General features: G+C 39.2%; 1 protein-coding gene across 3 annotated transcripts in view; it reads right to left on the reverse strand.

Annotated features, from left to right (window-relative positions):
* Nucleotides 1–15,734, reverse strand: part of ABCC8 (ATP binding cassette subfamily C member 8) — a 70,642-nt gene that overhangs the window by 30,373 nt on the left and 24,535 nt on the right. For 2 of the 3 annotated variants that reach the window (XM_081840105.1, XM_081840103.1), the window contains 10 exons: nucleotides 14,432–14,507; nucleotides 13,361–13,466; nucleotides 10,894–10,926; nucleotides 9,597–9,632; nucleotides 7,685–7,783; nucleotides 6,429–6,513; nucleotides 4,799–4,879; nucleotides 4,211–4,348; nucleotides 3,107–3,232; nucleotides 1,083–1,182 (listed from right to left, as the gene is read on the reverse strand). In XM_081840105.1, the coding sequence (XP_081696231.1) occupies nucleotides 1,083–1,182; nucleotides 3,107–3,232; nucleotides 4,211–4,348; nucleotides 4,799–4,879; nucleotides 6,429–6,513; nucleotides 7,685–7,783; nucleotides 9,597–9,632; nucleotides 10,894–10,926; nucleotides 13,361–13,466; nucleotides 14,432–14,507 (880 nt within the window). The remainder of the gene's footprint in view (nucleotides 1–1,082; nucleotides 1,183–3,106; nucleotides 3,233–4,210; nucleotides 4,349–4,798; nucleotides 4,880–6,428; nucleotides 6,514–7,684; nucleotides 7,784–9,596; nucleotides 9,633–10,893; nucleotides 10,927–13,360; nucleotides 13,467–14,431; nucleotides 14,508–15,734) is intronic. The other variant, XM_081840104.1, reaches the window with a different exon arrangement.

Genomic DNA, 15,734 nt, shown 5'->3' on the forward strand with positions numbered 1-15,734 from the left:
CATTTATTGCCCATAGTCCACAAATAGCTAACTCGCAGCCTTCAGGAAGTTGCTGGAACAATTCCCATCAGCCACAACCAAAATGCTCCATAGGGGCAGCATGTCCCATTTCTCCGCTTGAGGCAAAATGGGAAGTTCTGCCTTGCCATCATCATCTGCCCTGCTGCTGCCAGAGCAGCAGTACTGGCTAATGGCTGACCTAGCCCTGATGCTCAAGGATAATGTAGTCAAACAACATACAGAGGGCTAAACTACTTCCAGAGGTGATCTAGCAAGTTTAATCTTTCCATTTTTATTCACAACAAGGCCCAAGTTCAAGGGGACTTACTAGCAAGCAAGTATGTAACTGACTGCAGTTTTCTTCCAGTTTGTCCATACACATAATGCATGGTAGGTGGGGTGAGTAGACACATGAACTGAAAACCTCAAAATATTATGTAGATATTTTCAGGTGTTTTGTGCATATATTCAAATGTATACAAAGGAGTATGTAAATGTGGACAGACTAAAGCACTGATACAAATCTAAAGAGAGGATATTTTAACACATCTACACTGATCCCAGTGGCTCCTTCTTTCAAGAATAAACCACTTTTACATAATGTGGCGGCTTAAGAATTCTATGATAGAAAATAAAAGCTCTCCCAAAAAATAAGTAAAATAGTAGAAGGTCTGTTGACTAGCCATTCATTATTCTCACATTACTCTCACATTTAAAGAGTGTTTAAATTATTTAACAGATCTTCAGAATTTTCTCGGGACCCCATGATTTATAGATGCATGGAGTAATCCAATCTTAGCAGTCCACAAGAAAAGTGACCCTTGTATTACTTCTGAAGTCTTTCACAATGAAATAAATACCGACATGTGCATGAATGTTCAATTATGGCTCTAAAATGCAGTTAAAATTAGTTCTGCTGAAACAAGAATCTCCTATTAAACTTGTGCTAGCAAACAAAGAATACCTTTGACTTGTACATAAGGAGTTAAAAAATCATTTAAAGTATTGGCATTGTGAACTATTGTCAAGGACAGAATGACAAAAAAATATTCAGAAAAGTCCTGTTTGGAATACAACTTCACCTTCATCCTCTTCTTCATCTTGGAGAAGAGTTTCTCGAGAATTCTTTGTCCTTTGGAGGTTTGTCCTGTCTAACACAGTTTTTCGTTCGATTAAGGTCTCCTAAAAGCAGGAGAAACAAGTGACACTGAGTGTACAGGTTTTTCATTTTTCCAAACAATTATATTTTCAAATCAATCTGGTGTTAGAAATGAAGCGAGTGCAATGCATTTAACTGTCATGAATTAATAATCCCCTACACAACAGGCTCTCAAGATAGCCAATGCCATCTATCACCTGAGGGTGAAGCAGACATAATGGCAGCTCAGCCATTAACTAAGATTAAGAGATCAGGATATGCGTTTCAACACCAGGGTTTGGAGCATCACTGCTAAGTTCAACATAAATCAGATTATACCTAGCTATGGCCAAGAGGGTGAGCATAATTCACAAATGAGAGATAATGTACTGAATAAGAGAGAGAGAGTTCTAGCTAATAGGGATGGTTACTTCAGGCAACTGATTAATTAAAAAAATAATCAATTACAAAAGTCTGTTGACACCACACCTCTGATCGTCCTGCTTCTATTCAGTATTCACATTTTAAACATCTTTCCCAATATGTAAACATAATATGGGACACTGCAGAGCAAACCCCCCTTGTGCTAGTGTGCCTTTATGGATGGGGCAGAGGTGTCCTGAAAAAGTGTTATCTCAAAAGGGTGGTGTCCTGCCAGCAGTCCACATAATGCTTTGAAATGCCGTGTTGCAGGGGTGGGGGTGGGGGCTGCCCAGGGCCCACTGATTCCCAAGCTGGTTCCACTGCATCACATGATGGCATCAGGCTCATTTTGGGCTCGATTCTTGTGCCACTCCCAGGTTGTTGCAGCAATTTCCCTTCTGCTGCCTTCCACCTTGCCTGGTGTCAGCTGCAGGGCTGAGGTCCTACCACTCTGTTAAGCTCTAGTCCAAGGCCATGGTTTGAATTGCATCCTAAGTCAACCAATTTCTTCTCCGTATGTTATGACCTTACTTTTATTTACTATGATCAAATTCCAGTTTTCTTATGCAAGAACATCTCTTTGGGAAGGTTGATTCAAACATGGTTTCAGGTACAGACCATACAGAAGAATAACAACCCCCTTGCCAAATTGAGTGATGAAGGATAATTGAATAACTCCTGATATGTGCCACTAGAGGGGGTTAGGAACAGGAAAGGCCCCCCTCTTCCACATTCTGGTGACCTCTGCTGCTGCAGACGGGTGAGCAGGGGGACTTCATCTCTGCAGAGGCCCCTGTTGCACCCACAGGTGAATGAGAAGCTATCTCTGGGTATGTTCGGGTTACCGCTTACTTGAAATCAAGTGTCCTCCCATTATTAGTTTCTGAGGCTGCATGTACATGATGCTGCCACAATCCATATTGATCCTGTGTTTTTTCTCAAACTAGCTTCAATCTGACTAGAAAACTAGATGCAGAGTAAGTCATCTCACATATGCAGGTTAGCACATTATGTGCAGATGACAGCTTAATGAATAGGAGGCGTTTTTTGGGGGGGTGTTCTGGGGAGACACACCAAAAAGATCATACACACCAGGGGAATGCATTCCCAACCTTTCTTTGATGTGAACAACACTGTGCAACTGTGGCTTGAAACGCAGCAGGGGAAAATTACTAATGTTAACATAGCTTCTGTTTGGCAGTGTTCCTGTTGATGGTAGCTGGTGTATGGCTTCAAAACAGGCAGGGCTAGTGATGGATCTATTTGATTCAAAGCTAGTCTATTTGTCAGAGAAGGTTCCAATCTGGACCCTTCTGCACCCCCAGCCTGGAGCTGGCACAGGAAGGAAGACAAAACAACTGCCCCATCTTTAACTGCCATCCTAGTTGGCACAAATGGGATAGGTTTGGTAATGGATCCCCCACTTTGTTCTTCCCTGCTGGATTCTGGACTGTCCTGCTAATCATTTGAATTTCATTTATCATTCCGTATTTTTGAACTACAAATGCTTCAGTTAATGTAAACCTAAAGAAAAACAAAACTGGCCTTCTCCAGATCTTGGTCCTGTCGATTCATGAGTGTTTTCCAGTGTTCAAAGAGCTCGGATTCTGATTTCTGAATATCTTTGAGAGTGCCTTCTCTTTGAATGGTACCATCTTTCATTGCAATAATCTGAAACAGTTTTAAGATGTAGCTTGTCAATAAAGTCTGTTCTTTAAATAAAAAAAAAACCACACATTAAAAGCTGCTTTAATTGGTATACATGTTTTTAACTCATATTTAATTCCTGCTAAGTTTCTTTCTTTTTTGATTATGTGTTTATTTTACTTGCTTAAAGGTGGGCTTGTTCTCTCTCATCCAAAGATAGTTTTAAGCTTCACATAACTTGTGAATGACAAGCAGAATTAAGCTATGTGTTAAAATTTATTATTCCAATAGGTGAACTTGTTTTGAGTGTGCAATGCCACTCTTTTTAGAAAGTCTATCATGATGCTTTAAAAGGAGCTGTCTTTCAAATTGTGCTTAGTTCCTTTCTTTTGGGTCTACTTACATACTTAATCTTTTGGCATTTTTATGGACTGAACCTAAATGCCACTGACAATGGTCCATTTTATCTTTGTCATAAGGTATATATAATATTACCTAAATATTATCAAGAAGCTGCTTGCTTGAACACCCTGAAAGTAAATGAAATGTCTTAATCACAAGCAATATAGGGAGATAAAGTCCCTTCCCAAGTTCTGCTCCCATATTTAATGGTCATTGGACTTCAACTCCCCACCAGTTCCAGCAAGCATGACTAATGGAGAGGAATGATTGCAATGATTCAATGAATGATTCAGCAACCTCTGGAGGGCCACTGGTTCCCCACTCCTGAAGTAAAGTGTGAATTGGTTCTAGGACTTGCTGGGGTTGCCAAGGGCTATGGCTATGGCAGTGCAAAGTCAATAAATATAAATATTTAACCAGGGCTGTAAAGATGTTAGGACAGCACACAAGCAGATGGATAATTAAATACACATTTCATTGAAGTCAGTTTTGTTTAAGAGTGCTTATATTTTGTTGAACCAGGCATGCAAACATATACAAGCAGGTTGTGAATATTCGCAAATCACGTTTTTCTTCTATATTCAAAGAAAGCATCATCACCCAATCAGCATGGGGCAGATATTGTAGTTTGTGGGTAACCAGAACAACAGTCCTCTTGTCATTTCTTAGCATATTCAGGATTCCTTCTTGCATGAGGTGGTCACTCAAGTGAATATCCAGTGCAGAAAAAGGATCATCCTAATCAAGACAAAATATATATTCAGATATTTCCTCAGTAATGGTGCACTGTTACTTTTGCAGGAGAAGTAGCCTTTGTTTTGTCATATTTTTTATGTTCTTCCAGGAAAGGTGGAACCTTCCATATGAATCCTACTATATGAATGAAAACAAAACTTTCTAGATGTGCAATAAAATAATGTAAAATAAATTCACATGAATTCCTTTTTTTCAAAATTGTTCATAGCTTATGAGCAAAAAGATGCTAAAACCTATCCCCTCTCTTATATCACTGTACCATCCATTCTGGAATACTTATAATGGTCTCATTTCCATGGTGTCATATCACTGTATCTTGAATATTAATTAATATAATATTAGCATTGTGCAGGTGGATGCCTATATGCGGGCAGTACAACAGAATTTTGCAAGCCTCAGTTTAGAGAGTGGATTTAGTTATGGCCAACTTACCAGGAATGCAACATTTGTCTGTTGGTAGAGAGCTCTTGCCACACTGATCCGCTGGCGTTGACCTCCAGAAAGATTAATGCCCTGGAATAAAAGACAAAACAATTCAGTTTGAAAAGCTATATAATCAGTTCTGAAGCATCATTGTTCAAATTTTGCTTTAATAAATCTTCATATGGGGGTGACTTTGAAAAAAGATAGACAGAAATACCAAATGCTGTTAAACAAGGCAGCCAGTACTATATCTTCATTCTCTCTCTCTTTTTAAAAATAATATTTATTAAAGTTTCAAAAAAAGTTACAAGAATAAAAACAAAGAAAAGAAAAAGAAACAAAAAATACAAAAGAGTAAAAACAATTAAAAACAAATCAACCTTTCCATGTCTTAACTTTCATTTACTTGTTTCCCTGACCTCCTCACACACCCCTTTTTTGTATTCTAGTTCAATTAGTTATTTCAGCAAATCCTTTCCATCATTCTCATTCTTCAAAATACTTACCCTATTGTTAACAATTTACAAATCACTTTTAAAATACAAGTGTTTCATCAATGACTTTCACTAAGGCTCCTGAAGTCAATATGAGGAACTATGTCTGCAACAGTTTAGGGAACTTGTGGCTCTCCAGGTGTTGCTGAACTCCCATAATTCTTGACCATTGACCATGCTGGCTGGGGTTAATGGGAGCTGGAGTCAAACAACATAGTGCCCCACAAGTGCCCCATCGCTAGTCTGTGATATAAAGACTTGAGTAAGACATTTATAGAAGGGGTGGGAATTCTATTGCACTCCATATATTGCAGGGGCACAGCTCCCATTATCCCTGACAATTGGTCATGCTAGATGGAGGGTCACAGGTTTCCCATCCCATGAGATATGGATCTGTCTCATGTGTGAAAATCTAGCACTTTATCCCATTGGATTTTGACAATGTTATCTCTTAAAACATACACTGCTACAAGATGAAACCTTGTTTGTGCAGCTCATTTGCAATGCTTTATATTCTTCCTGTCTTATCCTTGGTGTTTCTAAGACTTTTTTTTCCAAATCTTGTATGTTGCACCTTGGCTATTCTTAGTTTTCTTGTGTTCTGTGTCAGCTTCCCTTACTGACTGCTTCTATCTTATCCTTCAACTAGATGCCTGGATCTCATGTAGGAGATCCAGCAAACCAATAACGTCTGCTTTGTCTTTGATTATCAGAACACCCAATACGTTTTACCCCAATTCAACTTTGTCCCCAACTGAAATCCTGTTACTTTCTCATATAAAAGCAGCAGCTACCATTTATTTCAATACATTGCCGGTAATATTAAGGAACATCTTGCTAGTTCCTACTTAAACTGGAATGTTGAAAAATATCATTCACTAATACATGCTAGATTACTAAAATTCTTATACACCTCAAATACAATATTTCAGTGAGATCAGGAGTGGTGACTGCAGATTGGAAAAAAACCCACTTTGTTAGATGAAACTTCAACATTGTTTCAGACATGTAAAGCTTTCAAACCAATAATATCAATTTGCTTTACAAATTGGTTTTGTCAAGTAACAGTTAGAATTTCAAGAACACATGACAAGTTTGGGTGCTTAATTAAAAAACAAACAAACATATTGCATATGGTCACTAACCCTTTCTCCAACTTGTGTTTGGTCTCCATGAGGAAGTATGTCAATATCAGGCTGAAGAGAGCAAGCATCAATTACTGCTTTGTACCTGTGGAAACAGAACTGGTAATTGTCAATTCACCTAGAGACTGCCTCACAAGCAGATTTTACCTGCTTTTAAGAGCAAAATTAATCAGCTGGAGAAGTCACACGCTGGAAAATGCATGTTTGCTAAGCACTAATTGTTCTAATGGGAACTCTGTTCCAGGCAAATAAATGCCATTTTAGCTAATAATGCACTATACTACAGGTAGTCCAAAGGTTAGAAATAAATGAAGCATTCCCTGGTTCTGTTGCTGGGATCAGTCCTCTGAGGAGATGGAGGGCTTATCCACACATCCTCTTGTCCCACTGCTTTTCCCCAGGGAAAACGGCTCTTTAGCACTCAATAGGAGCAAATGGCAATTGGGTTTTCTGTGGATTATTGTTTCTTCTGATGAAGAGCTAAAGAGTGGGCTTTTCCTGGAAAAGAAGTGGGGTAAGGGGAAAACTATGTGGACTTGTGCTTTCTAGGCAATTGGAAGCGTGGATGAACCCTAACATACATCTAGAATGCAACCCTTTCCTTTTGATTCATGTGGATACAAATCATGCTGCCAGACACAACCTTCAACATATAGCAAGGGACTATGAGACTTTGGGTAGGAAGCTGAAGGGCCTTGGAGCACAGGTGTTTCTCCTGTTGAGCACTGTGGCCCAGAAGGAAAATACTGAAAATAAACCACTGGCTGCACAGGTGATGTAGTCAGGAAAAGTTTGGTTTCTTGGACAATGGTCTCTGCTTTCTTGAGGAAGGACTTCTGGCAAGAGATGGATTGCACCTCACATAATGCTGGCCAAAAGTCTCCCCACACAATTGGACCATGCCATTTGGAAAGCAGCTTCACATATTGAATCACTTTTGTGACACATCTGCCATGTGGAAATGTTTTTCAGTTGCTTCCTTGTGGACGATGTAATGCTTAGATTGGTGCTCAGACAAGAAGGTGTGTTATACCTGCAGTCAATACTGAACTTTTAAGGAAGGATCACTGCTCAATATGATTGAATGTTTTAAATCATTACAGTTCAAAGACCGTCACCTCTGTCATAACAATTCCACATTTGTACTATGTAACCAGGAGAGGAGTACTGTCAACAGCAATAAAAAACGTTCACTATAAGGGTGGTAAGATAGACTTACTATTATTTGCATTTACAAGGCATTTAAGTACACTAACCTTTGTGTATTAAAAGGGCTTTCAAAAGTGATATTTTCTTCTACAGTAGCATTTAGCAACCATGGTTTCTGGGAAGCATATGCCACTGATTCTCTTTTCCTGGAAACAAACAAACAAAAAACCACAGAAGGACTTTGTTTTGTTTTACTGAAACAGCCATGGAAATTATTCTTCATTAATGTAGCCTTCAATGTCTTATTTTAAATATCAATTAATATTCCATCTCTATCCTAAAAAAAGGTATATTTTCACAAGAGATGTGTCCCTGGTAAAATGTTATTGTGCTTAAGGTTACAGTCAAATTAGTCTGCAATAGCTTTAATTTCTGATTTTTGTATTACAAAAGGCATCTTTTTGGGGGGTAGCAAAAGCTGTTGTAAGTGGCTCTAGATTAATATTACATTGCCCTATAATTATGAAGGATACCCTAGTCAAAAAGGTTTTACCTAAGTCATCCTTGAGTCCCCAGCTGTTGTTGGACTACAACTCCCATCATCCCTAACTAGCAGGACCAGTGGTCAGAGAAAGGCTGACCCAACTGAAAGGACTTTATTGGATCATGGTTTTTCAGCAATTTTTTCTGTTACAGAAAGAGCTCTGAGTTGTTTTCAGAGAGGAAACTTGTATCCATCACCATACTATGTAAGCTGGGTGCACATGCATTCGGCAGTGCAGTGGGCAACAGATGTCGGGGAGTGAGGATGCTCCTGAAGAGATCTAACAAGTGGCCAGATAATATTTTGGCCACCAAGCAGCAGAAGACTCCTGTGGTGGCAGCTGGGCCTGGAAAAGAGGCCAATGTTTTTTGAGCTGGGTTAGGGGTTGGGGTTTTACTCCCCCTGGGGAGCCTCACTGTGGTGGGAAAATGGCTCTTACTAGTGCCTGGCATAGGAGCCAACCCCTAGGGGCTGAGATCCCTCCCCCCCAATAAAATATTTGAGGGGGCACCAAAGTTGATGGGCATTGCCATTTAAATAGTGTGTGCACACTGTGTCTTGTGACAGATTATAAGGGGTGGGGCTTTCCTGCTCCACCCCAAATAATTTATTCAAGATTTGCACCCCTGGTGCATGGGAAAAAAAGCTGAAATCTGAACAGCACTTTTAAGGGATCCTGCGCATGCTACAACAACTTTCTGGGGCCAGTAGCTTTGCCTAGAGGCCAGAGCCCATATTACTTGAAAAGCCCAGGGGGACATACATTTAGATAGCCTGATCTCATGGCTTATACCACATGGTGTACTACATGGGCTGCCAGATGCCCTGGTGATTCAGCTAGACAAGGACGACCTGGTTAGCAGCAAGGGCATAGATCTCATTTTCACAGCAACCACTGAACCTGAGGCCCTGCATGGGGGACATCCTAAAACGCACTGGCAAGGTGGGCTTGGAGCTCATAGGTGCCTACCGTACCCAGAAGAAAGTGAACAAGGCAATGTTCCACACAGTGTCTCACCTGGGGGGCCAGGTAATTCAGCCCCCTAGCATTACGTTCAGTAATGTGGATCTCTACAGGCCTGATGGCATGCACTTATCACTGATGGGCAATGAGGGTTGGCTGCTGGACATCTTTTGGGGGACTATGTGATTGGTTGCAGATGTGAGAGGTGTGGTGATGAACAAGCAAGGTGGGGCTGACTCAGGTGGTGCAAAAGGCATTGGACTGGATCGTTAGTCTAGATAAAGGGGGTGGGATAGAGCCCTACCCCCTTCCTAGCTCAAAGAAACTGCATACCCCTGTAAAAGGATCCAGGAGGAAGCATTCTATCTAAATGCCCAGACCGGGGGGTGGGGGTGGCTAACAGGCTGTAGAACTCCCCAAATGGCACCCTGGAAGGATCACCACAACTGGATGTGGATCATAGGGTGATGCATAACCCAGGATTGACCCTGAAGGAATAATTAACCAGTACCTGGTTTCAGTGTCAACAGCTGTTTCTCTTTCTGGGCTGCAGAAAAAGGTACAGTAAATTGTAAAATGGCAGTATTAATGCATTTTTGCAAATACTTTAGATATGCCTGAGTTCTAAAATCAAGAGAAGTAAATAAATGACATATACATTGACAAATTATATATAGATGCAGTCATAGGAAAAAGAAAGTACACCCTCTTTGAATTCTGTAGTTTTACATATCAAGACATAATAACAATAATCTGTTCCTTAGAGGTCTTAAATTTAGGTAAATACAACTTCAGGTGAACAACACCACACAACTTATTACACCGTGTCATGCATATATCTATACATTTTCATTTCCTATTCTGTTATGACTGTGATTTGACTCCCCCCCACTCTACTGTATCAAACATAACACAGTTTTCCAACAATCATTTGGATAATAGTTGTACAGGTACTTTTATGTTGGTTGATAAGGGGAGGGGGGAGGATCTGAATCTAATTCACACTTTTAATACCTCTCTTCAGAAAGCAACTTGTAGAATCAAGATGTAATTGTGATGGAGGGCTTGGTACTATATATACATAGATGGTTTTCTTTCTTTCTTTTTCTCTTCTCCTCTTCTTTCTTCCTGTCTTTTTTTTTATTGTATCTTTTGTTGAAAACTCGCAATAAATTTCAATATATACCGGTAAGTTACATTCTGAAGCTTCAATGTTATGCACACTGCTTTGAAATTAATCTCCATGTTAAGCATGTTTAACATGTGACTTTTTTGTATTTTAGTTTATAGGTGGGGGGAAATCTGATCTACATCAGTGTCTCATAACTAGGATAAACTAGGGAAGAAAACTAATAGATATGATGAAAATCCCAGGAACTGGGAAATAAGTAATTATCTATTTCCATCTCTGCAGGAGGTGGGACACGAACACTCTTCAGAAAAGCAGCATGAAGCAGACAAGCTTCGTCAAAGCAAAGTGTGTACCTTTTGGTATCTTGCCTTTCAGGCTAGAAGACTAAGGAGTGTTAATAATTAAAATAAATAAGAAAAAATTATGCCAACACATGTTCATCTGCCTAGCAGATTCTTTCATTCCATTTGGTTCTATAAAATGGGATGTGTAAATAAGAAAAAGAAAAAAAGAAATGTCAAGAGAGCAAGAAAAATTAAGTAAAAGCTGAAATGTTTAATAAAGAATCATTTCAAACAGTTAATACTGTAAAGTCCAACTGTACAGTACTATGTTTCTTTGCAACACAATAGATTTAGGATAGCATGATGAGCAAGAATCATGTGTATTACTATACCTGACATCTTCCCCTGTCTCACTGTCAGGAATGCTGCATCATCAGTAAAAAAGAAAAGAAAAAAAGAATATTGTTCATACAGGTATAGTGGTACCTTGGGTTACAGACACTTCAGGTTACAGATGCTTCAGGTTACAGACTCCGCTAACCCAGAAATAGTACCTCAGGTTAAGAACTTTGCTTCAGGATGAGAACAGAAATTGTGCCACGGCAGCGCGGCAGCAGCAGCAGGAGGCCCCATTAGTTAAAGTGGTACCTCAGGTTAAGAGCAGTTTCAGGTTAAGAATGGACCTCCAGAACAAATTAAGTTCTTAACCCGAGGTACCACTGTACTTATGAACTGTTTGCTCACAGGAGGATTAACGACTACATTCTACTTTGCATGTACGCTGCTAAATATTTTTCATAGAGTTGCTTCAAACTGAGGTCAACAGCATCTTACTTCAGGAACTTTACAATATTTTAGCAGTCAAACTGAAGCAATATGGTCAACCAGTGCAAGACTCCAGTCACATGGCTTGATTTGCCACCATCTTTCTTGAATGTTTGGTGGTTATGAGAAGCTTATATTTAGTACTTTTAAAATGTTCATGTGAGCTGCAGTGGAGTAATACTTGCATTAAAGACTTAAAGTTGAACATGAAGGAACCCTCATGAATCCTAAAAGTTTACGTTGCTGAGATATGCCAATTCTTGGTGGGCTTGATATATAGTGTGATACAGCAAACAGAGAATGCAAATTCTATGCTGAAAGTAGGACTTGTCTAAAAGTTATTAGTGTGGATTCCAGCCAATGGACATCATATGGAGAAATTAGGTTGCTAATACAGTGGTACCTCAGGATGTGAACGGGATCCATTCCGGAGCCCTGTTCGCATCCTGAATGGAAAGTAAGACGCAACAGCGCTTCTACGCATGCACGGGTCGTGTTTTGCCGCTACTGTGCATGCGCGTGATGTCATTTTGAGCATCTGCGCATGTGCGAGCGGCGAAACCTGGAAGTAACGTGCTCCGTTACTTCTGGGTTGCTGTGGAGTGCATCCTGAAAGTGCTCAACCTGAAGCACATTCAACCTGAGGTATAACTGTACCTGCATTTAAATATGCCAGAGCAACATACTGTATATTGAAATTATGGTTCCATAGTGAAGAATGATGTAGGTACCATTTTTTTTTAATAGGACCCTAACCACAAAGAACCATACTGGTAAGTCATCCGCCTAATGCCCGCTGTTACAGGATTTCTCTTTTGTAAATTTATTTCAACCAATGTTGAGAAGCGTGCTTTTCCATTTTGTAACTCCTCCTGAGAGAGTAATTGCTTAATAGCATTTAATAAATAGCATTTGCATATAAATATGATCAATAATTTAGTTTTACTCCATTAGAGAGAGCAATGGCGACTGGCTGCACTTCAACCAAAGGCAGGAGCAGAACTGGACGCCTGCCTCTCAAAAGGCTGCAGCTTGCCTTTTGACCACTAGGTGGAACAACCAACCCACTCTGCTGATTTTTACTGAAAATGGGGGAAAAGCTAACAAAATGCCATTTGGATGTATAAATTATATAAATTACGCTTGCTGATTTGGGAAGGACATACACAGGTATTAGAAAGATGCTACCATTGTATAACTTAATAATAGCCATAGCTACACAGTGGATAGGAACAAATTATAACAGCAGTATGTTTCATGCATACATGATTTTAGAGACACTGTCAAAATCTATATAATAAAATTTATATTTATTGCAAACTGTCATCAAAAGGAACATCATAAGGATATATGATTTGGTCACTGGAATGGAGATGTAGCTGAGAAAACAAACGGCAACATGAACTGCTGGATTCCATAGTGTGTTTAACTGAATGTTTTAACAAAAGTACTGACAAAGAGAATACAGTATTAATAGACCCACACTGATTTCTTGATTTAAGATAGTGTTGATTCTGCATAGAACATACCAGCACAAGCATAGTAAATATAATTTCAAGCCAACAGTTCTGCTTTCTTTATATGTAGTTTCTGTATACGGCAATTCCCCAGGCACTTAAAGCGGTATTCTTGTGCTTTGGCTGAAATCAGTAGGGTTTACTTACAAATATATATGTTTAGAATTAGGGGCTGTTTGCAGTTGCATATACATGGAAGAGGTAAGTAAGGAAAACCGATGTTCTTAACCAGGCATAGGCAAACTCGGCCCTCCAGATGTTTTGGGACTACAACTCCCATCATCCCTAGCTAACAGGACCAATGGTCAGGGATGATGGGAGTTCTGGCCCAAAACTTTTGGAGGGCTGCGTTTGCCTATGCCTGTTCTTAACCACAATATAAAATATACAGTATAAACATAGTTTGGTCTTCACCAAAGCAGTGATTTAATTCACATGCACCAATAACATAGCTTTGAAGTTAAGTCTGTATCCCTTGCATAAACTACACAGTAACTTAAAGTATGAATAAAATTACCTGTTCCAGATTACATTCCCAGATACCTTCTGCATCTCCCCAAGTATCCCTAGCAAGAGGGATGACTTACCACAGCCCACCTGTCCCACAATCATTGTTAATTGACCTGCAGTAACAAAAAAGAATTTTATTTGAAGTTTAAATTTACTACAGATAGTGACCCCTGATCCAGAAACAGTTGCACTCAACAAGTAAACATTCAGTAGTACATTCACACAGGTGCACTAGGTGATATTGCAAAGGTGGGTGTGGAAAGGCACAACCCCCCCACACACTGTGGAGTGCTGATACAAATATGAATGCACATTGGTATGCGATTCCTGCACAGGAGCATATTTCTGCCTGCAGATCTCCCTTGCTGGATCAGAGTTATTGAAAAAAAGAAAAAAGTTTGGTATAATAAAAAGAAGAGTGGCAGATGAAATTAATTGACTATGCAGAATTGGCGAAACTGACGGGAAAAACCCGGAACCAGCAGGACCAGGTTTTCCAGAAAGACTGGAGTAAATTTATGGTATACATTGGTACCTCGGGTTACATATGCTTCAGGTTACATACACTTCAGGTTACAGACTCCGCTAACCCAGAAATATTGCTTCAGGTTAAGAACTTTGCTTCAGGATGAGAACAGAATTTGTGCTCCGGCGGCACGGCAGCAGCAGGAGGCCCCATTAGCTAAAGTGGTGCTTCAGGTTAAGAACAGATTCAGGTTAAGTACGGACCTCCGGAATGAATTAAGTACTTAACCCGAGGTACCACTGTATTTGAAAGACAACTGTAAACAATTAACATCGCTAGTAGGATTATAGGAAGCTTTGTAAGGATAAATTTATTACTTATTGTAGTTAAGTAAGGAAATATATAAGGATAAGATTTAACAGGAATAAGAAATACAGGAAAATGCAATGTATAGAGATTAAGTTTGAAAACCATTAATCAGGGAGGAAGGAAGTCACAGGCTCATGGAGCCAAATGTTTTATTTTTGGGAAAAGGTTGTGATAATGTTATGCAAAGAAAATATATGTAAAAACCAATAAAAATTGTTGGGGGAAAAATATAATAAGTGGTACCTTGAGGGATTCGAATATCAATGTTGGACAATGTTGGAGAGCCTTCAGGTGTCCAAGTGAAAAATCCATTTGTGACCTATGGCAACAATAGCAAAAAAAGATAAATAATCCATGCCGTTGCAAAATCTTACTCAGACATTTTCTTTAAAAATTATTTCTGGTTTTCCAATAAGACAGTTTAGCCCCACCCCACTTTGATCTATCTAATTTCTTGCTTACCCTTTTTTGACCAATTTGAATTTCTATGCTTTCATCTGAGTATTATTTTAAGAGATTCTGTGGTATGTGGGATATATTAAAATGGGCATTCTTGTTTGGCTAGTTTGAGAATTGTTAAGTTATGCATTTTTATTATATTCAAAATATATATTTTTGACCACTTTTCTGGGCAAATGTGCATCAAAGATGGCTTGCAATCCAAAATAGATGTAAAGAAACAATAATTGGAAATTTTAAACCTTAAAACTACAACTTGGTAACACCCCATATACATTCAACCAGATCATCTCCAAGCTAATGATATCTTTTTGTTCTTTACTGTGCAAACCACAAACCAACTGGTCTGCTACAACTCCTTCCCCTGTGCCAAAGAAACATGGTGTCCTTGTTCATCAGACCCTAATTAAACTGCATACTTTCATAGGAGACAGAAAACTGAGATTACTTCAGTTGGGCATAGTAACTGCAACAGTTCCCAGCCAGGAGTCTCTCTGGTCTCACCATAACCAGATACTGGCAACTACATGGAGATAGATATACTTGTATGTTGCATCAGCACAGTATTGTTTGGGCATCAAATGCAAACTGCCTTACCTTTTTTTTTTTTTAAAAAAAATGAAAAATCTTAATTTACCTCTTGTGGCTTATACAAAGCAAACACAAAACTCCACAATTCTTCCTTTTGAGTTTTATAATGTCCTTCAGAGCTGGTCACAGAGCCTGTTTACTCAGAAGTACAGTAAGTTTCAGTGGCACTCGCTCCCTAATAAATGTGTTGAGGATAAAAGCTCTAATGTGCACATGAAGATATTTCCCATTCTTCTGAGTAAACATGCACAGGTTTAAAAAAAATGCTCAACTTAATCAGAACATATCACTTAATTAAATATAAACCACACAACTAAAATAGTCATAAACTTATACACAATAACTCAGTTTCAATTTGGGTAAAGCTTTCTGAGGAGAACTGCTCTCACAAGTTGCTAGGAGAAGGAATTCCTGAGCTACAGAAAAACCACTTGTGCCCTTGTCATTCATATATAGTGCAAAGAAGGCATTGTTAAGGGAGCACAATAGGAAATAG

The sequence above is a fragment of the Podarcis erhardii genome (assembly GCF_964252035.2).
Source record: "Podarcis erhardii genome assembly, chromosome: 1".
Taxonomy (NCBI): Eukaryota; Metazoa; Chordata; class Lepidosauria; order Squamata; family Lacertidae; genus Podarcis; species Podarcis erhardii.